The sequence below is a fragment of the Ptychodera flava genome, unplaced genomic scaffold (assembly GCF_041260155.1).
Source record: "Ptychodera flava strain L36383 unplaced genomic scaffold, AS_Pfla_20210202 Scaffold_39__1_contigs__length_1403739_pilon, whole genome shotgun sequence".
NCBI classification, from domain to species: domain Eukaryota; kingdom Metazoa; phylum Hemichordata; class Enteropneusta; family Ptychoderidae; genus Ptychodera; species Ptychodera flava.
In genome coordinates, this window is record NW_027248361.1 from 1 (window position 1) to 27,909 (window position 27,909).

The 27,909-nt window shown below is 37.8% G+C and overlaps 2 protein-coding genes across 2 annotated transcripts in view; both read left to right on the top strand.

Annotated features, from left to right (window-relative positions):
* Window positions 1–952: 952 nt before the first annotated feature.
* LOC139127883 (CUB and sushi domain-containing protein 3-like) lies at window positions 953–5,300 on the top strand (the record flags this gene model as incomplete). The annotated part of the gene is made up of 10 exons (XM_070693739.1): window positions 953–1,126; window positions 1,368–1,541; window positions 1,787–1,960; window positions 2,202–2,375; window positions 3,034–3,207; window positions 3,450–3,623; window positions 3,866–4,039; window positions 4,282–4,455; window positions 4,697–4,870; window positions 5,110–5,300. Coding segments are annotated over 10 exons (1,757 nt in total), but the record flags the coding sequence as incomplete, so codon positions are not given.
* A 3,529-nt stretch (window positions 5,301–8,829) lies between these two features.
* The window catches only part of LOC139127884 (sushi, von Willebrand factor type A, EGF and pentraxin domain-containing protein 1-like), a 45,024-nt gene continuing 25,944 nt past the window's right edge, over window positions 8,830–27,909 (top strand). Inside the window, exons 1-23 of the mRNA XM_070693740.1 lie at window positions 8,830–9,022; window positions 9,264–9,377; window positions 10,092–10,205; window positions 10,922–11,095; window positions 11,340–11,513; window positions 11,754–11,927; window positions 12,584–12,757; window positions 14,241–14,414; window positions 15,485–15,658; window positions 16,315–16,488; window positions 16,732–16,906; window positions 17,496–17,737; window positions 17,979–18,152; window positions 19,231–19,404; window positions 19,646–19,819; window positions 20,894–21,067; window positions 22,137–22,310; window positions 22,968–23,141; window positions 23,798–23,971; window positions 24,214–24,387; window positions 25,043–25,216; window positions 26,706–26,879; window positions 27,535–27,708. Coding sequence (XP_070549841.1) covers window positions 8,830–9,022; window positions 9,264–9,377; window positions 10,092–10,205; window positions 10,922–11,095; window positions 11,340–11,513; window positions 11,754–11,927; window positions 12,584–12,757; window positions 14,241–14,414; window positions 15,485–15,658; window positions 16,315–16,488; window positions 16,732–16,906; window positions 17,496–17,737; window positions 17,979–18,152; window positions 19,231–19,404; window positions 19,646–19,819; window positions 20,894–21,067; window positions 22,137–22,310; window positions 22,968–23,141; window positions 23,798–23,971; window positions 24,214–24,387; window positions 25,043–25,216; window positions 26,706–26,879; window positions 27,535–27,708 — 3,970 coding nt within the window. The remainder of the gene's footprint in view (window positions 9,023–9,263; window positions 9,378–10,091; window positions 10,206–10,921; window positions 11,096–11,339; window positions 11,514–11,753; window positions 11,928–12,583; window positions 12,758–14,240; window positions 14,415–15,484; window positions 15,659–16,314; window positions 16,489–16,731; window positions 16,907–17,495; window positions 17,738–17,978; window positions 18,153–19,230; window positions 19,405–19,645; window positions 19,820–20,893; window positions 21,068–22,136; window positions 22,311–22,967; window positions 23,142–23,797; window positions 23,972–24,213; window positions 24,388–25,042; window positions 25,217–26,705; window positions 26,880–27,534; window positions 27,709–27,909) is intronic.

Consider the following 27,909-nt stretch of genomic DNA (forward strand, 5'->3'; position numbering starts at 1 on the left):
CTGTCTAGAGCACCCTGATTGTGACTGACCCGTATAGCGTTATGTTTGACTCCGATAAATTTCACCTGAAAGTATGTTTAGGATAGTATGAGGCATTGAACAGCTAAGTATGTTTATCGATAGGTTTACTCTCTCATGATGGTTGAATTGCATATTAATCGATGAATTTCGTGTCAAGAAAACAAATTTATTGAGAACTGTAATTCACGGTGACCTGAAATGGAAGGCTTATTGAATTTCAATGAAAATGGAAATTCTGCTTATTAACTACTGCTTTCAATGTCGACGTCCCTTTGTAGGGTATATTTTGTAATTGACGAATAAAGAAATTACGTTCTAAAATAAATGCAGCATTAACATTATAAGGTCAGGCGTGTGATGAACAAGATCGTCACTTACCACGTTCCGATTCTAATCATGAGGGATATTTAAGTAGTAGCTAATCTTATAATACACATTTCATTCTAAACTCCCATTTGAAATTGTACGACATTAAGTTATAACAATTTAGCTTTCTTGAGAAACTCATCAAAATGTATACTTCATATCATAGCTGACGACTGTACTGATCCTGGTGCGGCACAAACAAACGGTCAGAAAAATGGTGATGACTACTCACATGGACAAACAGTGACATATGCCTGTGATAGTGGTTATACATTAAATGGCGCTGGACTTAGGAAATTGGGATAATGCTGTACCAACTTGTTTACGCAAGAGAAATTATTATAGACAATTTATCATCTCGTGTACCCTAATACTTGATGAGTGTACATATGCTGATATGCATCAGAAGCCATGTCCTGTAAAGCTTTAACGACAGTCAAATTGAAAGTTATTCTACTTATAATAGAAATTTCATTCTAAATTATTCATTGAAAAATTGTATGATATTAGTTATAATAATTTAGCTTTTTGAGAAACTCACCAATATGTATCCTCGATACCACAGCTGACGACTGTACTGATCCTGGTGCGGCACCAACAAACGGTCAGAAAAATGGTGATGACTACTCACATGGACAAACAGTGACATATACTTGTGATACTGGTTACACATTAAGTGGTGATGGAACCCTGACATGCAACTTAGGAGTTTGGGATAATACTGTGCCAACTTGCTTACGTAAGAGAACCTCTTATAGACAATTTATCATCTCGTGTACCCTATTGCTTTCATCAGAATACAAATGCGGATATGAATCCAAACGTATTTTCTTTAAAGTCCAGGAAAACCACACAAATGTTAATTTGCTAATCTTATGATAGAAATTTCATTCTTAACTCCGTTTTAATTAGTGTTATATTCCGTTATAATAATTTAACTTTTTTGAGAAACTCACCAATATGTATCCTCGATACCACAGCTGACGACTGCACTGATCCTGGTGCGGCACCAACAAACGGTCAGAAAAATGGTGATGACTACTCACATGGACAAACAGTGACATATACTTGTGATACTGGTTACACATTAAGTGGTGATGCAACCCTGACATGCGACTTAGGAAATTGGGATTATGCTGTGCCAACTTGTTTACGTAAGAGAAATTCTTAAAGACAATTTATCATCTCACATACCCTATTACTTTCATCAGAGTACATATGCGTACATGAATCTGAAGACGTGTTTTTTTAAAGTCCAGGAACACCACACAAATGTCAATTTGCGAATCTCATGATACACATTTTTCATTCTTAATTCGCTTTTATATTAGTGTGATATTCCGTTATAATAATTTAGCTTTTCTGAGAAACTCACCAATATGTACACTCGATAACACAGCTGACGACTGCACTGATCCTGGTGCGGCACCAACAAACGGTCAGAAAAGCGGTGATGACTACTCACATGGACAAACAGTGACATATACTTGTGATACTGGTTACACATTAAGTGGTGATGCAACCCTGACATGCGAATTAGGAGATTGGGATAATGCTGTGCCAACTTGCTTACGTAAGAGAACCTCTCATATACAATTTATCATCTCGTGTACCCTATTGCTTTCATCGGAATACATATGCGGATATGAATCCAAACGTATGTTCTTTAAAGTCCAGGAAAATCACACAAATGTCAATTTGCTAATCTTATGATAGAAATTTCATTCTTAATCCGTTTTAAATTAGTGTGATATTCCGTTATAATAATTTAGCTTTTTTGAGAAACTCACCAATATGTATCCTCGATACCACAGCTGACGACTGCACTGATCCTGGTGCGGCACCAACAAACGGTCAGAAAAATGGTGATGACTACTCACACGGACAAACAGTGACATATACTTGTGATACTGGTTACACATTAAGTGGTGATGCAACCCTGACATGCGACTTAGGAAATTGGGATTATGCTGTGCCAACTTGTTTACGTAAGAGAAATTCTTAAAGACAATTTATCATCTCACATACCCTATTACTTTCATCAGAGTACATATGCGGACATGAATCTGAAGACGTGTTCTTTAAAGTCCGGGAAAATCACACAAATGTCAATTTGCGAATCTCATGATACACATTTTTCATTCTTAATTTGCTTTTATATTAGTGTGATATTCGGTTATAATAATTTAGCTTTTCTGAGAAACTCACCAATATGTACACTCGATAACACAGCTGACGACTGCACTGATCCCGGTGCGGCACCAACAAACGGTCAGAAAAGCGGTGATGACTACTCACATGGACAAACAGTGACATATACTTGTGATACTGGTTACCATTAAGTGGTGATGCAACCCTGACATGCGAATTAGGAGTTTGGGATAATGCTGTGCCAACTTGCTTACGTAAGAGAACCTCTTATAGACAATTTATCATCTCGTGTACCCTATTGCTTTCATCGGAATACAAATGCGGATATGAATCCAAACGTATGTTCTTTAAAGTCCAGGAAAACCACACAAATGTCAATTTGCTAATCTTATGATAGAAATTTCATTCTTAACTCCGTTTAAATTAATGTGATATTCCGTTATAATAATTTAACTTTTTTGAGAAACTCACCAATATGTATCCTCGATACCACAGCTGACGACTGCACTGATCCTGGTGCGGCACCAACAAACGGTCAGAAAAATGGTGATGACTACTCACATGGACAAACAGTGACATATACTTGTGATACTGGTTACACATTAAGTGGTGATGCAACCCTGACATGCGACTTAGGAAATTGGGATTATGCTGTGCCAACTTGTTTACGTAAGAGAAATTCTTAAAGACAATTTATCATCTCACATACCCTATTACTTTCATCAGAGTACATATGCGGACATGAATCTGAAGACGTGTTCTTTAAAGTCCGGAAAACCACACAAATGTCAATTTGCGAATCTCATGATACACATTTTTCATTCTTATTTACTTTTATATTAGTGTGATATTCCGTTATAATAATTTAGCTTTTCTGAGAAACTCACCAATATGTACACTCGATAACACAGCTGACGACTGCACTGATCCTGGTGCAGCACCAACAAATGGTCAGAAAAGCGGTGATGACTACTCACATGGACAAACAGTGACATATACTTGTGATACTGGTTACACATTAAGTGGTGATGCAACCCTGACATGCGAATTAGGAGTTTGGGATAATGCTGTGCCAACTTGCTTACGTAAGAGAACCTCTTATACACAATTTATCATCTCGTGTACCCTATTGCTTTCATCGGAATACAAATGCGGATATGAATCCAAACGTATGTTGTTTAAAGTCCAGGAACACCACACAAATGTCAATTTGCTAATCTTATGATAGAAATTTCATTCTTAACTCCGTTTTAAATTACTGTGATATTCCGTTATAATAATTTAGCTTTTTTGAGAAACTCACCAATATGTATCCTCGATACCACAGCTGACGACTGCACTGATCCTGGTGCGGCACCAACAAACGGTCAGAAAAATGGTGATGACTACTCACATGGACAAACAGTGACATATACTTGTGATACTGGTTACACATTAAGTGGTGATGCAACCCTGACATGCGACTTAGGAAATTGGGATTATGCTGTGCCAACTTGTTTACGTAAGAGAAATTCTTAAAGACAATTTATCATCTCACATACCCTATTACTTTCATCAGAGTACATATGCGGACATGAATCTGAAGACGTGTTCTTTAAGTCCAGGAAAACCACACAAATGTCAATTTGCGAATCTCATGATACACATTTTTCATTCTTAATTCGCTTTTATATTAGTGTGATATTCCGTTATAATAATTTAGCTTTTCTGAAAACTCACCAATATGTACACTCGATAACACAGCTGACGACTGCACTGATCCTGGTGCGGCACCAACAAACGGTCAGAAAAGCGGTGATGACTACTCACATGGACAAACAGTGACATATACTTGTGATACTGGTTACACATTAAGTGGTGATGCAACCCTGACATGCGAATTAGGAGTTTGGGATAATGCTGTGCCAACTTGCTTACGTAAGAGAACCTCTCATAGACAATTTATCATCTTGTGTACCCTATTGCTTTCATCGGAATACATATACGGATATGAATCCAAACGTATGTTGTTTAAAGTCCAGGAAAATCACACAAATGTCAATTTGCTAATCTTATGATAGAAATTCCATTCTCAACTCCGTTTTAAATTAGTGTGATATTCCGTTATAATATTTAGCTTTTTTGAGAAACTCACCAATATGTATCCTCGATAACACAGCTGACGACTGCACTGATCCCGGTGCGGCACCAACAAACGGTCAGAAAAGCGGTGATGACTACTCACATGGACAAACAGTGACATATACTTGTGATACTGGTTACACATTAAGTGGTGATGGAACCCTGACATGCGAATTAGGAGTTTGGGATAATACTGTGCCAACTTGCTTACGTAAGAGAACCTCTTATAGACAATTTATCATCTCGTGTACCCTATTGCTTTCATCGAATACAAATGCGGATATGAATCCAACGTTTGTTCTTTAAAGTCCAGGAAAACCACATAAATGTTAATTTGCTAATCTTATGATAGAAATTTCATTCTTAACTCCGTTTTAAATTAATGTGATATTCCGTTATAATAATTTACTTTTTTGAGAAACTCACCAATATGTATCCTCGATACCACAGCTGACGACTGCACTGATCCTGGTGCGGCACCAACAAACGGTCAGAAAAATGGTGATGACTACTCACATGGACAAACAGTGACATATACTTGTGATACTGGTTACACATTAAGTGGTGATGCAACCCTGACATGCGACTTAGGAAATTGGGATTATGCTGTGCCAACTTGTTTACGTAAGAGAAATTCTTAAAGACAATTTATCATCTCACATACCCTATTACTTTCATCAGAGTACATATGCGGACATGAATCTGAAGACGTGTTCTTAAAGTCCAGGAAAACCACACAAATGTCAATTTGCGAATCTCATGATACACATTTTTCATTCTTAATTCGCTTTTATATTAGTGTGATATTCCGTTATAATAATTTAGCTTTTCTGAGAAACTCACCAATATGTACACTCGATAACACAGCTGACGACTGCACTGATCCTGGTGCGGCACCAACAAACGGTCAGAAAAGCGGTGATGACTACTCACATGGACAAACAGTGACATATACTTGTGATACTGGTTACACATTAAGTGGTGATGCAACCCTGACATGCGAATTAGGAGTTTGGGATAATGCTGTGCCAACTTGCTTACGTAAGAGAACCTCTCATAGACAATTTATCATCTTGTGTACCCTATTGCTTTCATCGGAATACATATGCGGATATGAATCCAAACGTATGTTGTTTAAAGTCCAGGAAAATCACACAAATGTCAATTTGCTAATCTTATGATAGAAATTCCATTCTTAACTCCGTTTTAAATTAGTGTGATATTCCGTTATAATAATTTAACTTTTTTGAGAAACTCACCAATATGTATCCTCGATACCACAGCTGACGACTGCACTGATCCTGGTGCGGCACCAACAAACGGTCAGAAAAATGGTGACGACTACTCACACGGACAAACAGTGACATATACTTGTGATAATGGTTACACATTAAGTGGTGATGCAACCCTGACATGCGACTTAGGAAATTGGGATTATGCTGTGCCAAATTGTTTACGTAAGAGAAATTCTTAAAGACAATTTATCATCTCACATACCCTATTACTTTCATCAGAGTACATATGCGGACATGAATCTGAAGACGTGTTCTTTAAAGTCCGGGAAAACCACACAAATGTCAATTTGCGAATCTCATGATACACATTATTCATTCTTAATTCGCTTTATATTAGTGTGATATTCCGTTATAATAATTTAGCTTTTCTGAGAAACTCACCAATATGTACACTCGATAACACAGCTGATGACTGCACTGATCCTGGTGCGGCACCAACAAACGGTCAGAAAAGCGGTGATGACTACTCACATGGACAAACAGTGACATATGCTTGTGATACTGGTTACACATTAAGTGGTGATGGAACACTCACATGCGACTTAGGAGTTTGGGATAATACTGTGCCAACTTGCTTACGTAAGAGAACCTCTTAAAGACAATTTATCATCTCGTGTACCCTATTGCTTTCATCGGAATACAAATGCGGATATGAATCCAAACGTATGTTCTTTAAATCCAGGAAAACCACACAAATGTTAATTTGCTAATCTTATGATAGAAATTTCATTCTTAACTCCGTTTTAAATTAGTGTGATATTCCGTTATAATAATGTAACTTTTTTGAGAAACTAACCAATATGTACACTCGATAACACAGCTGACGACTGCACTGATCCTGGTGCGGCACCAACAAACGGTCAGAAAAGCGGTGATGACTACTCACATGGACAAACAGTGACATATACTTGTGATACTGGTTACACATTAAGTGGTGATGCAACCCTGACATGCGAATTAGGAGTTTGGGATAATGCTGTGCCAACTTGCTTACGTAAGAGAACCTCTCATAGACAATTTATCATCTCGTGTACCCTATTGCTTTCATCGGAATACATATGCAGATATGAATCCAAACGTATGTTGTTTAAAGTCCAGGAAAATCACACAAATGTCAATTTGCTAATCTTATGATAGAAATTCCATTCTTAACTCCGTTTTAAATTAGTGTGATATTCCGTTATAATAATTTAGCTTTTTTGAGAAACTCACCAATATGTATCCTCGATACCACAGCTGACGACTGCACTGATCCTGGTGCGGCACCAACAAACGGTCAGAAAAATGGTGATGACTACTCACATGGACAAACAGTGACATATACTTGTGATACTGGTTACACATTAAGTGGTGATGCAACACTGACATGCGACTTAGGAAATTGGGATTATGCTGTGCCAACTTGTTTACGTAAGAGAAATTCTTAAAGACAATTTATCATCTCACATACCCTATTACTTTCATCAGAGTACATATGCGGACATGAATCTGAAGACGTGTTCTTTAAAGTCCGGGAAAATCACACAAATGTCAATTTGCGAATCTCATGATACACATTTTTCATTCTTAATTTGCTTTTATATTAGTGTGATATTCCGTTATAATAATTTAGCTTTTCTGAGAAACTCACCAATATGTACACTCGATAACACAGCTGACGACTGCACTGATCCTGGTGCGGCACCAACAAACGGTCAGAAAAGCGGTGATGACTACTCACATGGACAAACAGTGACATATACTTGTGATACTGGTTACACATTAAGTGGTGATGGAACCCTGACATGCGAATTAGGAGTTTGGGATAATGCTGTGCCAACTTGCTTACGTAAGAGAACCTCTCATAGACAATTTATCATCTCGTGTACCCTATTGCTTTCATCGGAATACAAATGCGGATATGAATCCAAACGTATGTTCTTTAAAGTCCAGGAAAACCACACAAATGTTAATTTGCTAATCTTATGATAGAAATTTCATTCTTAACTCCGTTTTAAATTAGTGTGATATTCCGTTATAATAATTTAACTTTTTTGAGAAACTACACAATATGTATCCTCGATACCACAGCTGACGACTGCACTGATCCTGGTGCGGCACCAACAAACGGTCAGAAAAGCGGTGATGACTACTCACATGGACAAACAGTGACATATACTTATACTGGTTACACATTAAGTGGTGATGCAACACTGACATGCGACTTAGGAGTTTGGGATAATGCTGTGCCAACTTGCTTACGTAAGAGAACCTCTTATAGACAATTTATCATCTCGTGTACCCTATTGCTTTCATCGAATACAAATGCGGATATGAATCCAAACGTATGTTCTTTAAAGTCCAGGAAACCACACAAATGTTAATTTGCTATCTTATGATAGAAATTTCATTCTTAACTCCGTTTTAAATTAGTGTGATATTCCGTTATAATAATTTAACTTTTTGAGAAACTCACCAATATGTATCCTCGATACCACAGCTGACGACTGCACTGATCCTGGTGCGGCACCAACAAACGGTCAAAAAATGGTGATGACTACTCACATGGACAAACAGTGACATATACTTGTGATACTGGTTACACATTAAGTGGTGATGCAACCCTGACATGCGACTTAGGAAATTGGGATTATGCTGTGCCAACTTGTTTACGTAAGAGAAATTCTTAAAGACAATTTATCATCTCACATACCCTATTACTTTCATCAGAGTACATATGCGGACATGAATCTGAAGACGTGTTCTTTAAAGTCCAGGAAAACCACACAAATGTCAATTTGCGAATCTCATGATACACATTTTCATTCTTAATTCGCTTTTATATTAGTGTGATATTCCGTTATAATAATTTAGCTTTTCTGAGAAACTCACCAATATGTACCTCGATAACACAGCTGACGACTGCACTGATCCTGGTGCGGCACCAACAAACGGTCAGAAAAGCGGTGATGACTACTCACATGGACAAACAGTGACATATACTTGTGATACTGGTTACACATTAAGTGGTGATGCAACCCTGACATGCGAATTAGGAGTTTGGGATAATGCTGTGCCAACTTGCTTACGTAAGAGAACCTCTCATAGACAATTTATCATCTCGTGTACCCTATTGCTTTCATCGGAATACATATGCGGATATGAATCCAAACGTATGTTCTTTAAAGTCCAGGAAAATCACACAAATGTCAATTTGCTAATCTTATGATAGAAATTTCATTCTTAACTCCGTTTTAAATTATGTGATATTCCGTTATAATAATTTAGCTTTTTTGAGAAACTCACCAATATGTATCCTCGATACCACAGCTGACGACTGCACTGATCCTGGTGCGGCACCAACAAACGGTCAGAAAAATGGTGATGACTACTCACACGGACAAACAGTGACATATACTTGTGATACTGGTTACACATTAAGTGGTGATGCAACCCTGACATGCGACTTAGGAATTGGGATTATGCTGTGCCAACTTGTTTACGTAAGAGAAATTCTTAAAGACAATTTATCATCTCACATACCCTATTACTTTCATCAGAGTACATATGCGGACATGAATCTGAAGACGTGTTCTTTAAAGTCCAGGAAAACCACACAAATGTCAATTTGCGAATCTCATGATACACATTTTTCATTCTAATTCGCTTTTATATTAGTGTGATATTCCGTTATAATAATTTAGCTTTTCTGAGAAACTCACCAATATGTAACTCGATAACACAGCTGACGACTGCACTGATCCTGGTGCGGCACCAACAAACGGTCAGAAAAGCGGTGATGACTACTCACATGGACAAACAGTGACATATACTTGTGATACTGGTTACACATTAAGTGGTGATGGAACCCTGACATGCGACTTAGGAGTTTGGATAATGCTGTGCCAACTTGCTTACGTAAGAGAACCTCTTATAGACAATTTATCATCTCGTGTACCCTATTGCTTTCATCGGAATACAAATGCGGATATAATCCAAACGTATGTTCTTTAAAGTCCAGAAAACCACACAAATGTTAATTTGCTAATCTTATGATAGAAATTTCATTCTTAACTCCGTTTTAAATTAGTGTGATATTCCGTTATAATAATTTAACTTTTTTGAGAAACTCACCAATATGTATCCTCGATACCACAGCTGACGACTGCACTGATCCTGGTGCGGCACCAACAAACGGTCAGAAAAATGGTGATGACTACTCACATGGACAAACAGTGACATATACTTGTGATACTGGTTACACATTAAGTGGTGATGCAACCCTGACATGCGACTTAGGAAATTGGGATTATGCTGTGCCAACTGTTTACGTAAGAGAAATTCTTAAAGACAATTTATCATCTCACATACCCTATTACTTTCATCAGAGTACATATGCGGACATGAATCTGAAGACGTGTTCTTTAAAGTCAGGAAAACCACACAAATGTCAATTTGCGAATCTCATGATACACATTTTTCATTCTTAATTCGCTTTTATATTAGTGTGATATTCCGTTATAATAATTTAGCTTTTCTGAGAAACTCACCAATATGTATCCTCGATAACACAGCTGACGACTGCACTGATCCTGGTGCGGCACCAACAAACGGTCAGAAAAGCGGTGATGACTACTCACATGGACAAACAGTGACATATACTTGTGATACTGGTTACACATTAAGTGGTGATGCAACCCTGACATGCGATTAGGAATTTGGGATTATGCTGTGCCAACTTGCTTACGTAAGAGAACCTCTCATAGACAATTTATCATCTCGTGTACCCTATTGCTTTCATCGGAATACAAATGCGGATATGAATCCAAACGTATGTTCTTTAAAGTCCAGGAAAACCACACAAATGTCAATTTGCTAATCTTATGATAGAAATTTCATTCTTAACTCCGTTTTAAATTAGTGTGATATTCCGTTATAATAATTTAACTTTTTTGAGAACTCACCAATATGTATCCTCGATACCACAGCTGACGACTGCACTGATCCTGGTGCGGCACCAACAAACGGTCAGAAAAATGGTGATGACTACTCACATGGACAAACAGTGACATATACTTGTGATACTGGTTACACATTAAGTGGTGATGCAACCCTGACATGCGACTTAGGAAATTGGGATTATGCTGTGCCAACTTGTTTACGTAAGAGAAATTCTTAAAGACAATTTATCATCTCACATACCCTATTACTTTCATCAGAGTACATATGCGGACATGAATCTGAAGACGTGTTCTTTAAAGTCCAGGAAAACCACACAAATGTCAATTTGCGAATCTCATGATACACATTTTTCATTCTTAATTCGCTTTTATATTAGTGTGATATTCCGTTATAATAATTTAGCTTTTCTGAGAAACTCACCAATATGTACACTCGATAACACAGCTGACGACTGCACTGATCCTGGTGCGGCACCAACAAACGGTCAGAAAAATGGTGATGACTACTCACATGGACAAACAGTGACATATACTTGTGATACTGGTTACACATTAAGTGGTGATGCAACCCTGACATGCGACTTAGGAGTTTGGGATAATGCTGTGCCAACTTGCTTACGTAAGAGAACCTCTTATGACAATTTATCATCTCGTGTACCCTATTGCTTTCATCGGAATACAAATGCGGATATGAATCCAACGTATGTTCTTTAAAGTCCAGGAAAACCACACAAATGTTAATTTGCTAATCTTATGATAGAAATTTCATTCTTAACTCCGTTTTAAATTAGTGTGATATTCCGTTATAATAATTTAACTTTTTTGAGAAACTCACCAATATGTATCCTCGATAACACAGCTGACGACTGCACTGATCCTGGTGCGGCACCAACAAACGGTCAGAAAAGCGGTGATGACTACTCACATGGACAAACAGTGACATATACTTGTGATACTGGTTACACATTAAGTGGTGATGCAACCCTGACATGCGAATTAGGAGTTTGGGATAATGCTGTGCCAACTTGCTTACGTAAGAGAACCTCTCATAGACAATTTATCATCTCGTGTACCCTATTGCTTTCATCGGAATACAAATGCGGATATGAATCCAAACGTATGTTCTTTAAAGTCCAGGAAAACCACACAAATGTCAATTTGCTAATCTTATGATAGAAATTTCATTCTTAACTCCGTTTTAAATTAGTGTGATATTCCGTTATAATAATTTAACTTTTTTGAGAAACTCACCAATATGTATCCTCGATACCACAGCTGACGACTGCACTGATCCTGGTGCGGCACCAACAAACGGTCAAAAAATGGTGATGACTACTCACATGGACAAACAGTGACATATACTTGTGATACTGGTTACACATTAAGTGGTGATGCAACCCTGACATGCGACTTAGGAAATTGGGATTATGCTGTGCCAACTTGTTTACGTAAGAGAATTCTTAAAGACAATTTATCATCTCACATACCCTATTACTTTCATCAGAGTACATATGCGGACATGAATCTGAAGACGTGTTCTTTAAAGTCCAGGAAAACCACACAAATGTCATTTGCGAATCTCATGATACACATTTTTCATTCTTAATTCGCTTTTATATTAGTGTGATATTCCGTTATAATAATTTAGCTTTTCTGAGAAACTCACCAATATGTAACTCGATAACACAGCTGACGACTGCACTGATCCTGGTGCGGCACCAACAAACGGTCAGAAAAGCGGTGATGACTACTCACATGGACAAACAGTGACATATACTTGTGATACTGGTTACACATTAAGTGGTGATGCAACCCTGACATGCGAATTAGGAGTTTGGGATAATGCTGTGCCAACTTGCTTACGTAAGAGAACCTCTCATAGACAATTTATCATCTCGTGTACCCTATTGCTTTCATCGGAATACAATGCGGATATGAATCCAAACGTATGTTCTTTAAAGTCCAGAAAACACACAAATGTCAATTTGCTAATCTTATGATAGAAATTTCATTCTTAACTCCGTTTTAAATTAGTGTGATATTCCGTTATAATAATTTAACTTTTTTGAGAAACTCACCAATATGTATCCTCGATACCACAGCTGACGACTGCACTGATCCTGGTGCGGCACCAACAAACGGTCAAAAAATGGTGATGACTACTCACATGGACAAACAGTGACATATACTTGTGATACTGGTTACACATTAAGTGGTGATGCAACCCTGACATGCGACTTAGGAAATTGGGATTATGCTGTGCCAACTTGTTTACGTAAGAGAAATTCTTAAAGACAATTTATCATCTCACATACCCTATTACTTTCATCAGAGTACATATGCGGACATGAATCTGAAGACGTGTTCTTTAAAGTCCAGGAAAACCACACAAATGTCAATTTGCGAATCTCATGATACACATTTTTCATTCTTAATTCGCTTTTATATTAGTGTGATATTCCGTTATAATAATTTAGCTTTTCTGAGAAACTCACCAATATGTACACTCGATAACACAGCTGACGACTGCACTGATCCTGGTGCGGCACCACAAACGGTCAGAAAAGCGGTGATGACTACTCACATGGACAAACAGTGACATATACTTGTGATACTGGTTACACATTAAGTGTGATGCAACCCTGACATGCGAATTAGGAGTTTGGGATAATGCTGTGCCAACTTGCTTACGTAAGAGAACCTCTCATAGACAATTTATCATCTCGTGTACCCTATTGCTTTCAATCGGAATACAAATGCGGATATGAATCCAAACGTATGTTCTTTAAAGTCCAGGAAACCACACAAATGTAATTTGCTAATCTTATGATAGAAATTTCATTCTTAACTCCGTTTTAAATTAGTGTGATATTCCGTTATAATAATTTAACTTTTTTGAGAAACTCACCAATATGTATCCTCGATACCACAGCTGACGACTGCACTGATCCTGGTGCGGCACCAACAAACGGTCAGAAAAAGGTGATGACTACTCACATGGACAAACAGTGACATATACTTGTGATACTGGTTACACATTAAGTGGTGATGCAACCCTGACATGCGACTTAGGAAATTGGGATTATGCTGTGCCAACTTGTTTACGTAAGAGAAATTCTTAAAGACAATTTATCATCTCACATACCCTATTACTTTCATCAGAGTACATATGCGGACATGAATCTGAAGACGTGTTCTTTAAAGTCCAGAAAACACACAAATGTCAATTTGCGAATCTCATGATACACATTTTTCATTCTTAATTCGCTTTTATATTAGTGTGATATTCCGTTATAATAATTTAGCTTTTCTGAGAAACTCACCAATATGTAACTCGATAACACAGCTGACGACTGCACTGATCCTGGTGCGGCACCAACAAACGGTCAGAAAAGCGGTGATGACTACTCACATGGACAAACAGTGACATATACTTGTGATACTGGTTACACATTAAGTGGTGATGGAACCCTGACATGCGACTTAGGAGTTTGGGATAATACTGTGCCAACTTGCTTACGTAAGAGAACCTCTTATAGACAATTTATCATCTCGTGTACCCTATTGCTTTCATCGGAATACAAATGCGGATATGAATCCAAACGTATGTTCTTTAAAGTCCAGAAAACCACACAAATGTAATTTGCTAATCTTATGATAGAAATTTCATTCTTAACTCCGTTTTAAATTAGTGTGATATTCCGTTATAATAATTTAACTTTTTTGAGAAACTCACCAATATGTATCCTCGATACCACAGCTGACGACTGCACTGATCCTGGTGCGGCACCAACAAACGGTCAGAAAATGGTGATGACTACTCACATGGACAAACAGTGACATATACTTGTGATACTGGTTACACATTAAGTGGTGATGCAACCCTGACATGCGACTTAGGAAATTGGGATTATGCTGTGCCAACTTGTTTACGTAAGAGAAATTCTTAAAGACATTTATCATCTCACATACCCTATTACTTTCATCAGAGTACATATGCGGACATGAATCTGAAGACGTGTCTTTAAAGTCCAGGAAAACCACACAAATGTCAATTTGCGAATCTCATGATACACATTTTTCATTCTTAATTCGCTTTTATATTAGTGTGATATTCCGTTATATAATTTAGCTTTTCTGAGAAACTCACCAATATGTACACCTCGATAACACAGCTGACGACTGCACTGATCCTGGTGCGGCACCAACAAACGGTCAGAAAAGTGGTGATGACTACTCACATGGACAAACAGTGACATATACTTGGATACTGGTTACACATTAAGTGGTGATGGAACCCTGACATGCGAATTAGGAGTTTGGGATAATGCTGTGCCAACTTGCTTACGTAAGAGAACCTCTCATAGACAATTTATCATCTCGTGTACCCTATTGCTTTCATCGGAATACAAATGCGGATATGAATCCAAACGTATGTTCTTTAAAGTCCAGGAAAACCACACAAATGTCAATTTGCTAATCTTATGATAGAAATTTCATTCTTAACTCCGTTTTAAATTAGTGTGATATTCCGTTATAATAATTTAACTTTTTTGAGAAACTCACCAATATGTATCCTCGATACCACAGCTGACGACTGCACTGATCCTGGTGCGGCACCAACAAACGGTCAGAAAAATGGTGATGACTACTCACATGAACAAACAGTGACATATACTTGTGATACTGGTTACACATTAAGTGGTGATGCAACCCTGACATGCGACTTAGGAAATTGGGATTATGCTGTGCCAACTTGTTTACGTAAGAGAAATTCTTAAAGACAATTTATCATCTCACATACCCTATTACTTTCATCAGAGTACATATGCGGACATGAATCTGAAGACGTGTTCTTTAAAGTCCAGGAAAACCACACAAATGTCAATTTGCGAATCTCATGATACACATTTTTCATTCTTAATTCGCTTTTATATTAGTGTGATATTCCGTTATAATATTTAGCTTTTCTGAGAAACTCACCAATATGTACCTCGATAACACAGCTGACGACTGCACTGATCCTGGTGCGGCACCAACAAACGGTCAGAAAAGCGGTGATGACTACTCACATGGACAAACAGTGACATATGCTTGTGATACTGGTTACACATTAAGTGGTGATGGAACACTGACATGCGACTTAGGAGTTTGGGATAATACTGTGCCAACTTGCTTACGTAAGAGAACCTCTTATAGACAATTTATCATCTCGTGTACCCTATTGCTTTCATCGAATACAAATGCGGATATGAATCCAAACGTATGTTTCTTTAAAGTCCAGGAAAACCACACAATGTTAATTTGCTAATCTTATGATAGAAATTTCATTCTTAACTCCGTTTTAAATTAGTGTGATATTCCGTTATAATAATTTAACTTTTTGAGAAACTCACCAATATGTATCCTCGATACCACAGCTGACGACTGCACTGATCCTGGTGCGGCACCAACAAACGGTCAGAAAAATGGTGATGACTACTCACATGGACAAACAGTGACATATACTTGTGATACTGGTTACACATTAAGTGGTGATGCAACCCTGACATGCGACTTAGGAAATTGGGATTATGCTGTGCCAACTTGTTTACGTAAGAGAAATTCTTAAAGACAATTTATCATCTCACATACCCTATTACTTTCATCAGAGTACATATGCGGACATGAATCTGAAGACGTGTTCTTTAAGTCCAGGAAAACCACACAAATGTCAATTTGCGAATCTCATGATACACATTTTTCATTCTTAATTCGCTTTTATATTAGTGTGATATTCCGTTATAATAATTTAGCTTTTCTGAGAAACTCACCAATATGTACACTCGATAACACAGCTGACGACTGCACTGATCCTGGTGCGGCACCAACAAACGGTCAGAAAAGCGGTGATGACTACTCACATGGACAAACAGTGACATATACTTGTGATACTGGTTACACATTAAGTGGTGATGCAACCCTGACATGCGAATTAGGAGTTTGGGATAATGCTGTGCCAACTTGCCTTACGTAAGAGAACCTCTCATAGACAATTTATCATCTCGTGTACCCTATTGCTTTCATCGGAATACAATGCGGATATGAATCCAAACGTATGTTCTTTAAAGTCCAGGAAAACACACAAATGTCAATTTGCTAATCTTATGATAGAAATTTCATTCTTAACTCCGTTTTAAATTAGTGTGATATTCCGTTATAATAATTTAACTTTTTTGAGAAACTCACCAATATGTATCCTCGATACCACAGCTGACGACTGCACTGATCCTGGTGCGGCACCAACAAACGGTCAGAAAAATGGTGATGACTACTCACATGGACAAACAGTGACATATACTTGTGATACTGGTTACACATTAAGTGGTGATGCAACCCTGACATGCGACTTAGGAAATTGGGATTATGCTGTGCCACTTGTTTACGTAAGAGAAATTCTTAAAGACAATTTATCATCTCACATACCCTATTACTTTCATCAGAGTACATATGCGGACATGAATCTGAAGACGTGTTCTTTAAAGTCCAGGAAAACCACACAAATGTCAATTTGCGAATCTCATGATACACATTTTTCATTCTTAATTCGCTTTTATATTAGTGTGATATTCCGTTATAATAATTTAGCTTTTCTGAGAAACTCACCAATATGTACACTCGATAACACAGCTGACGACTGCACTGATCCTGGTGCGGCACCAACAAACGGTCAGAAAAGCGGTGATGACTACTCACATGGACAAACAGTGACATATACTTGTGATACTGGTTACACATTAAGTGGTGATGCAACCCTGACATGCGAATTAGGAGTTTGGGATAATGCTGTGCCAACTTGCTTACGTAAGAGACCTCTCATAGACAATTTATCATCTCGTGTACCCTATTGCTTTCATCGGAATACAAATGCGGATATGAATCCAAACGTATGTTCTTTAAAGTCCAGGAAAACCACACAAATGTCAATTTGCTAATCTTATGATAGAAATTTCATTCTTAACTCCGTTTTAAATTAGTGTGATATTCCGTTATAATAATTTAACTTTTTTGAGAAACTCACCAATATGTATCCTCGATACCACAGCTGACGACTGCACTGATCCTGGTGCGGCACCAACAAACGGTCAGAAAAATGGTGATGACTACTCACATGGACAAACAGTGACATATACTTGTGATACTGGTTACACATTAAGTGGTGATGCAACCCTGACATGCGACTTAGGAAATTGGGATTATGCTGTGCCAACTTGTTTACGTAAGAGAAATTCTTAAAGACAATTTATCATCTCACATACCCTATTACTTTCATCAGAGTACATATGCGGACATGAATCTGAAGACGTGTTCTTTAAAGTCCAGGAAAACCACACAAATGTCAATTTGCGAATCTCATGATACACATTTTTCATTCTTAATTCGCTTTTATATTAGTGTGATATTCCGTTATAATAATTTAGCTTTTCTGAGAAACTCACCAATATGTACACTCGATAACACAGCTGACGACTGCACTGATCCTGGTGCGGCACCAACAACGGTCAGAAACAGAAAGCGGTGATGACTACTCACATGGACAAACAGTGACATATACTTGTGATACTGGTTACACATTAAGTGGTGATGCAACCCTGACATGCGATTAGGAGTTTGGGATAATGCTGTGCCAACTTGCTTACGTAAGAGACCTCTTATAGACAATTTATCATCTCGTGTACCCTATTGCTTTCATCGGAATACAAATGCGGATATGAATCAAACGTATGTTCTTTAAAGTCCAGGAAAACCACACAAATGTCAATTTGCTAATCTTATGATAGAAACTTCATTCTTAACTCCGTTTTAAATTAGTGTGATATTCCGTTATAATAATTTAACTTTTTTGAGAAACTCACCAATATGTATCCTCGATACCACAGCTGACGACTGCACTGATCCTGGTGCGGCACCAACAAACGGTCAGAAAATGGTGATGACTACTCACATGGACAAACAGTGACATATACTTGTGATACTGGTTACACATTAAGTGGTGATGCAACCCTGACATGCGACTTAGGAAATTGGGATTATGCCTGTGCCAACTTGTTTACGTAAGAGAAATTCTTAAAGACAATTTATCATCTCACATACCCTATTACTTTCATCAGAGTACATATGCGGACATGAATCTGAAGACTGTTCTTTAAAGTCCAGGAAAACCACACAAATGTCAATTTGCGAATCTCATGATACACATTTTTCATTCTTAATTCGCTTTTATATTAGTGTGATATTCCGTTATAATAATTTAGCTTTTCTGAGAAACTCACCAATATGTACACTCGATAACACAGCTGACGACTGCACTGATCCTGGTGCGGCACCAACAAACGGTCAGAAAAGCGGTGATGACTACTCACATGGACAAACAGTGACATATACTTGTGATACTGGTTACACATTAAGTGGTGATGCAACCCTGACATGCGACTTAGGAGTTTGGGATAATACTGTGCCAACTTGCTTACGTAAGAGAACCTCTTATAGACAATTTATCATCTCGTGTACCCTATTGCTTTCATCGGAATACAAATGCGGATATGAATCCAAACGTATGTTCTTTAAAGTCCAGGAAAACCACACAAATGTCAATTTGCTAATCTTATGATAGAAATTTCATTCTTAACTCCGTTTAAATTAGTGTGATATTCCGTTATAATAATTTAACTTTTTTGAGAAACTCACCAATATGTATCCTCGATACCACAGCTGACGACTGCACTGATCCTGGTGCGGCACCAACAAACGGTCAGAAAAATGGTGATGACTACTCACATGGACAAACAGTGACATATACTTGTGATACTGGTTACACATTAAGTGGTGATGCAACCCTGACATGCGACTTAGGAAATTGGGATTATGCTGTGCCAACTTGTTTACGTAAGAGAAATTCTTAAAGACAATTTATCATCTCACATACCCTATTACTTTCATCAGAGTACATATGCGGACATGAATCTGAAGACGTGTTCTTTAAAGTCCAGGAAAACCACACAAATGTCAATTTGCGAATCTCATGATACACATTTTTCATTCTTAATTCGCTTTTATATTAGTGTGATATTCCGTTATAATAATTTAGCTTTTCTGAGAAACTCACCAATATGTACACTCGATAACACAGCTGACGACTGCACTGATCCTGGTGCGGCACCAACAAACGGTCAGAAAGCGGTGATGACTACTCACATGGACAAACAGTGACATATACTTGTGATACTGGTTACACATTAAGTGGTGATGCAACCCTGACATGCGAATTAGGAGTTTGGGATAATGCTGTGCCAACCTGCTTACGTAAGAGAACCTCTCATAGACAATTTATCATCTCGTGTACCCTATTGCTTTCATCGAATACAATGCGGATATGAATCCAAACGTATGTTCTTTAAAGTCTCGGAAAACCACACAAATGTCAATTTGCTAATCTTATGATAGAAATTTCATTCTTAACTCCGTTTTAAATTAGTGTGATATTCCGTTATAATAATTTAACTTTTTTGAGAAACTCACCAATATGTATCCTCGATACCACAGCTGACGACTGCACTGATCCTGGTGCGGCACCAACAAACGGTCAGAAAAATGGTGATGACTACTCACATGACAAACAGTGACATATACTTGTGATACTGGTTACACATTAAGTGGTGATGCAACCCTGACATGCGACTTAGGAAATTGGGATTATGCTGTGCCAACTTGTTTACGTAAGAGAAATTCTTAAAGACAATTTATCATCTCACATACCCTATTACTTTCATCAGAGTACATATGCGGACATGAATCTGAAGACGTGTTCTTTAAAGTCCAGGAAAACCACACAAATGTCAATTTGCGAATCTCATGATACACATTTTTCATTCTTAATTCGCTTTTATATTAGTGTGATATTCCGTTATAATAATTTAGCTTTTCTGAGAAACTCACCAATATGTACACTCGATAACACAGCTGACGACTGCACTGATCCTGGTGCGGCACCAACAAACGGTCAGAAAAGCGGTGATGACTACTCACATGGACAAACAGTGACATATACTTGTGATACTGGTTACACATTAAGTGGTGATGGAACCCTGACATGCGACTTAGGAGTTTGGGATAATGCTGTGCCAACTTGCTTACGTAAGAGAACCTCTTATAGACAATTTATCATCTCGTGTACCCTATTGCTTTCATCGGAATACAAATGCGGATATGAATCCAACGTATGTTCTTTAAAGTCCAGGAAAACCACACAAATGTCAATTTGCTAATCTTATGATAGAAACTTCATTCTTAACTCCGTTTTAAATTAGTGTGATATTCCGTTATATAATTTAACTTTTTTGAGAAACTCACCAATATGTACCTCGATACCACAGCTGACGACTGCACTGATCCTGGTGCGGCACCAACAAACGGTCAGAAAATGGTGATGACTACTCACATGGACAAACAGTGACATATACTTGTGATACTGGTTACACATTAAGTGGTGATGCAACCCTGACATGCGACTTAGGAAATTGGGATTATGCTGTGCCAACTTGTTTACGTAAGAGAAATTCTTAAAGACAATTTATCATCTCACATACCCTATTACTTTCATCAGAGTACATATGCGGACATGAATCTGAAGACGTGTTCTTTAAAGTCCAGGAAAACCACACAAATGTCAATTTGCGAATCTCATGATACACATTTTTCATTCTTAATTCGCTTTTATATTAGTGTGATATTCCGTTATAATAATTTAGCTTTTCTGAGAAACTCACCAATATGTACACTCGATAACACAGCTGACGACTGCACTGATCCTGGTGCGGCACCAACAAACGGTCAGAAAAGCGGTGATGACTACTCACATGGACAAACAGTGACATATACTTGTGATACTGGTTACACATTAGTGGTGATGCAACCCTGACATGCGAATTAGGAGTTTGGGATAATGCTGTGCCAACCTGCTTACGTAAGAGAACCTCTCATAGACAATTTATCATCTCGTGTACCCTATTGCTTTCATCGGAATACAAATGCGGATATGAATCCAAACGTATGTTCTTTAAAGTCCAGGAAAACCACACAAATGTCAATTTGCTAATCTTATGACAGAAATTCATTCTTAATTCCGTTTTAAATTAGTGTGATATTCCGTTATAATAATTTAACTTTTTGAGAAACTCACCAATATGTATCCTCGATACCACAGCTGACGACTGCACTGATCCTGGTGCGGCACCAACAAACGGTCAGAAAAATGGTGATGACTACTCACATGGACAAACAGTGACATATACTTGTGATACTGGTTACACATTAAGTGGTGATGCAACCCTGACATGCGACTTAGGAAATTGGGATTATGCTGTGCCAACTTGTTTACGTAAGAGAAATTCTTAAAGACAATTTATCATCTCACATACCCTATTACTTTCATCAGAGTACATATGCGGACATGATCTGAAGACGTGTTCTTTAAAGTCCAGGAAAACCACACAAATGTCAATTTGCGAATCTCATGATACACATTTTTCATTCTTAATTCGCTTTTATATTAGTGTGATATTCCGTTATAATAATTTAGCTTTTCTGAGAAACTCACCAATATGTACACTCGATAACACAGCTGACGACTGCACTGATCCTGGTGCGGCACCACAAACGGTCAGAAAAGCGGTGATGACTACTCACATGGACAAACAGTGACATATACTTGTGATACTGGTTACACATTAAGTGGTGATGCAACCCTGACATGCGAATTAGGAGTTTGGGATAATGCTGTGCCAACCTGCTTACGTAAGAGAACCTCTCATAGACAATTTATCATCTCGTGTACCCTATTGCTTTCATCGGAATACAAATGCGGATATGAATCCAAACGTATGTTCTTTAAAGTCCAGGAAAACCACACAAATGTCAATTTGCTAATCTTATGATAGAAACTTCATTCTTAACTCCGTTTTAAATTAGTGTGATATTCCGTTATAATAATTTAACTTTTTGAGAAACTCACCAATATGTATCCTCGATACCACAGCTGACGACTGCACTGATCCTGGTGCGGCACCAACAAACGGTCAGAAAAATGGTGATGACTACTCACATGGACAAACAGTGACATATACTTGTGATACTGGTTACACATTAAGTGGTGATGCAACCCTGACATGCGACTTAGGAAATTGGGATTATGCTGTGCCAACTTGTTTACGTAAGAGAATTCTTAAAGACAATTTATCATCTCACATACCCTATTACTTTCATCAGAGTACATATGCGGACATGAATCTGAAGACGTGTTCTTTAAAGTCCAGGAAAACCACACAAATGTCAATTTGCGAATCTCATGATACACATTTTTCATTCTTAATTCGCTTTTATATTAGTGTGATATTCCGTTATAATAATTTAGCTTTTCTGAGAAACTCACCATATGTAACCTCGATAACACAGCTGACGACTGCACTGATCCTGGTGCGGCACCAACAAACGGTCAGAAAAGCGGTGATGACTACTCACATGGACAAACAGTGACATATACTTGTGATACTGGTTACACATTAAGTGGTGATGAACCCTGACATGCGAATTAGGAGTTTGGGATAATGCTGTGCCAACCTGCTTACGTAAGAGAACCTCTCATAGACAATTTATCATCTCGTGTACCCTATTGCTTTCATCGGAATACAAATGCGGATATGAATCCAAACGTATGTTCTTTAAAGTCCAGGAAAACCACACAAATGTAATTTGCTAATCTTATGATAGAAATTTCATTCTTAACTCCGTTTTAAATTAGTGTGATATTCCGTTATAATAATTTAACTTTTTTGAGAAACTCACCAATATGTATCCTCGATACCACAGCTGACGACTGCACTGATCCTGGTGCGGCACCAACAAACGGTCAGAAAAATGGTGATGACTACTCACATGGACAAACAGTGACATATACTTGTGATACTGGTTACACATTAAGTGGTGATGCAACCCTGACATGCGACTTAGGAAATTGGGATTATGCTGTGCCAACTTGTTTACGTAAGAGAAATTCTTAAAGACAATTTATCATCTCACATACCCTATTACTTTCATCAGAGTACATATGCGGACATGAATCTGAAGACGTGTTCTTTAAAGTCCAGGAAAACCACACAAATGTCAATTTGCGAATCTCATGATACACATTTTTCATTCTTAATTCGCTTTATATTAGTGTGATATTCCGTTATAATAATTTAGCTTTTCTGAGAAACTCACAATATGTACACTCGATAACACAGCTGACGACTGCACTGATCCTGGTGCGGCACCAACAAACGGTCAGAAAAGCGGTGATGACTACTCACATGGACAAACAGTGACATATACTTGTGATACTGGTTACACATTAAGTGGTGATGGAACCCTGACATGCGAATTAGGAGTTTGGGATAATGCTGTGCCAACCTGCTTACGTAAGAGAACCTCTCATAGACAATTTATCATCTCGTGTACCCTATTGCTTTCATCGGAATACAAATGCGGATATGAATCCAAACGTATGTTCTTTAAAGTCCAGGAAACCACACAAATGTCAATTTGCTAATCTTATGATAGAAATTTCATTCTTAACTCCGTTTTAAATTAGTGTGATATTCCGTTATAATAATTTAACTTTTTTGAGAAACTCACCAATATGTATCCTCGATACCACAGCTGACGACTGCACTGATCCTGGTGCGGCACCAACAAACGGTCAGAAAAATGGTGATGACTACTCACATGACAACAGTGACATATACTTGTGATACTGGTTACACATTAAGTGGTGATGCAACCCTGACATGCGACTTAGGAAATTGGGATTATGCTGTGCCAACTTGTTTACGTAAGAGAAATTCTTAAAGACAATTTATCATCTCACATACCCTATTACTTTCATCAGAGTACATATGCGGACATGAATCTGAAGACGTGTTCTTTAAAGTCCAGGAAACCACACAAATGTCAATTTGCGAATCTCATATACACATTTTTCATTCTTAATTCGCTTTTATATTAGTGTGATATTCCGTTATAATAATTTAGCTTTTCTGAGAAACTCACCAATATGTACACTCGATAACACAGCTGACGACTGCACTGATCCTGGTGCGGCACCAACAAACGGTCAGAAAAGCGGTGATGACTACTCACATGGACAAACAGTGACATATACTTGTGATACTGGTTACACATTAAGTGGTGATGCAACCCTGACATGCGACTTAGGAGTTTGGGATAATACTGTGCCAACCTGCTTACGTAAGAGAACCTCTTATAGACAATTTATCATCTCGTGTACCCTATTGCTTTCATCGGAATACAAATGCGGATATGAATCCAAACGTATGTTCTTTAAAGTCCAGGAAACCACACAAAATGTCAATTTGCTAATCTTATGATAGAAATTTCATTCTTAACTCCGTTTTAAATTAGTGTGATATTCCGTTATAATAATTTAACTTTTTTGAGAAACTCACCAATATGTATCCTCGATACCACAGCTGACGACTGCACTGATCCTGGTGCGGCACCAACAAACGGTCAGAAAAATGGTGATGACTACTCACATGGACAAACAGTGACATATACTTGTGATACTGGTTACACATTAAGTGGTGATGCAACCCTGACATGCGACTTAGGAATTGGGATTATGCTGTGCCAACTTGTTTACGTAAGAGAAATTCTTAAAGACAATTTATCATCTCACATACCCTATTACTTTCATCAGAGTACATATGCGGACATGAATCTGAAGACGTGTTCTTTAAAGTCCAGGAAAACCACACAAATGTCAATTTGCGAATCTCATGATACACATTTTTCATTCTTAATTCGCTTTTATATTAGTGTGATATTCCGTTATAATAATTTAGCTTTTCTGAGAAACTCACCAATATGTACACTCGATAACACAGCTGACGACTGCACTGATCCTGGTGCGGCACCAACAAACGGTCAGAAAAGCGGTGATGACTACTCACATGGACAAACAGTGACATATACTTGTGATACTGGTTACACATTAAGTGGTGATGGAACCCTGACATGCGATTAGGAGTTTGGGATAATGCTGTGCCAACCTGCTTACGTAAGAGAACCTCTCATAGACAATTTATCATCTCGTGTACCCTATTGCTTTCATCGGAATACAAATGCGGATATGAATCCAAACGTATGTTCTTTAAAGTCCAGGAAAACCACACAAATGTCAATTTGCTAATCTTATGATAGAATTTCATTCTTAACTCCGTTTTAAATTAGTGTGATATTCCGTTATAATAATTTAACTTTTTTGAGAAACTCACCAATATGTATCCTCGATACCACAGCTGACGACTGCACTGATCCTGGTGCGGCACCAACAAACGGTCAAAAAATGGTGATGACTACTCACATGGACAAACAGTGACATATACTTGTGATACTGGTTACACATTAAGTGGTGATGCAACCCTGACATGCGACTTAGGAAATTGGGATTATGCTGTGCCAACTTGTTTACGTAAGAGAAATTCTTAAAGACAATTTATCATCTCACATACCCTATTACTTTCATCAGAGTACATATGCGGACATGAATCTGAAGACGTGTTCTTTAAAGTCCAGGAAAACCACACAAATGTCAATTTGCGAATCTCATGATACACATTTTTCATTCTTAATTCGCTTTTATTTAGTGTGATATTCCGTTATAATAATTTAGCTTTTCTGAGAAACTCACCAATATGTACACTCGATAACACAGCTGACGACTGCACTGATCCTGGTGCGGCACCAACAAACGGTCAGAAAAGCGGTGATGACTACTCACATGGACAAACAGTGACATATACTTGTGATACTGGTTACACATTAAGTGGTGATGCAACCCTGACATGCGAATTAGGAGTTTGGGATAATGCTGTGCCAACTTGCTTACGTAAGAGAACCTCTCATAGACAATTTATCATCTCGTGTACCCTATTGCTTTCATCGGAATACAAATGCGGATATGAATCCAAACGTATGTTCTTTAAAGTCCAGGAAAACCACACAAATGTTAATTTGCTAATCTTATGATAGAAATTTCATTCTTACTCCGTTTTAAATTAGTGTGATATTCCGTTATAATAATTTAACTTTTTGAGAAACTCACCAATATGTATCCTCGATACCACAGCTGACGACTGCACTGATCCTGGTGCGGCACCAACAAACGGTCAGAAAATGGTGATGACTACTCACATGGACAAACAGTGACATATACTTGTGATACTGGTTACACATTAAGTGGTGATGCACCCTGACATGCGACTTAGGAAATTGGGATTATGCTGTGCCAACTTGTTTACGTAAGAGAAATTCTTAAAGACAATTTATCATCTCACATACCCTATTACTTTCATCAGAGTACATATGCGGACATGAATCTGAAGACGTGTTCTTTAAAGTCCAGAAAACCACACAAATGTCAATTTGCGAATCTCATGATACACATTTTTCATTCTTAATTCGCTTTTATATTAGTGTGATATTCCGTTATAATAATTTAGCTTTTCTGAGAAACTCACCAATATGTACACTCGATAACACAGCTGACGACTGCACTGATCCTGGTGCGGCACCAACAAACGGTCAGAAAAGCGGTGATGACTACTCACATGGACAAACAGTGACATATACTTGTGATACTGGTTACACATTAAGTGGTGATGCAACCCTGACATGCGAATTAGGAGTTTGGGATAATGCTGTGCCAACCTGCTTACGTAAGAGAACCTCTCATAGACAATTTATCATCTCGTGTACCCTATTGCTTTCATCGGAATACAAATGCGGATATGAATCCAAACGTATGTTCTTTAAAGTCCAGGAAAACCACACAAATGTCAATTTGCTAATCTTATGATAGAAACTTCATTCTTAACTCGTTTTAAATTAGTGTGATATTCCGTTATAATAATTTAACT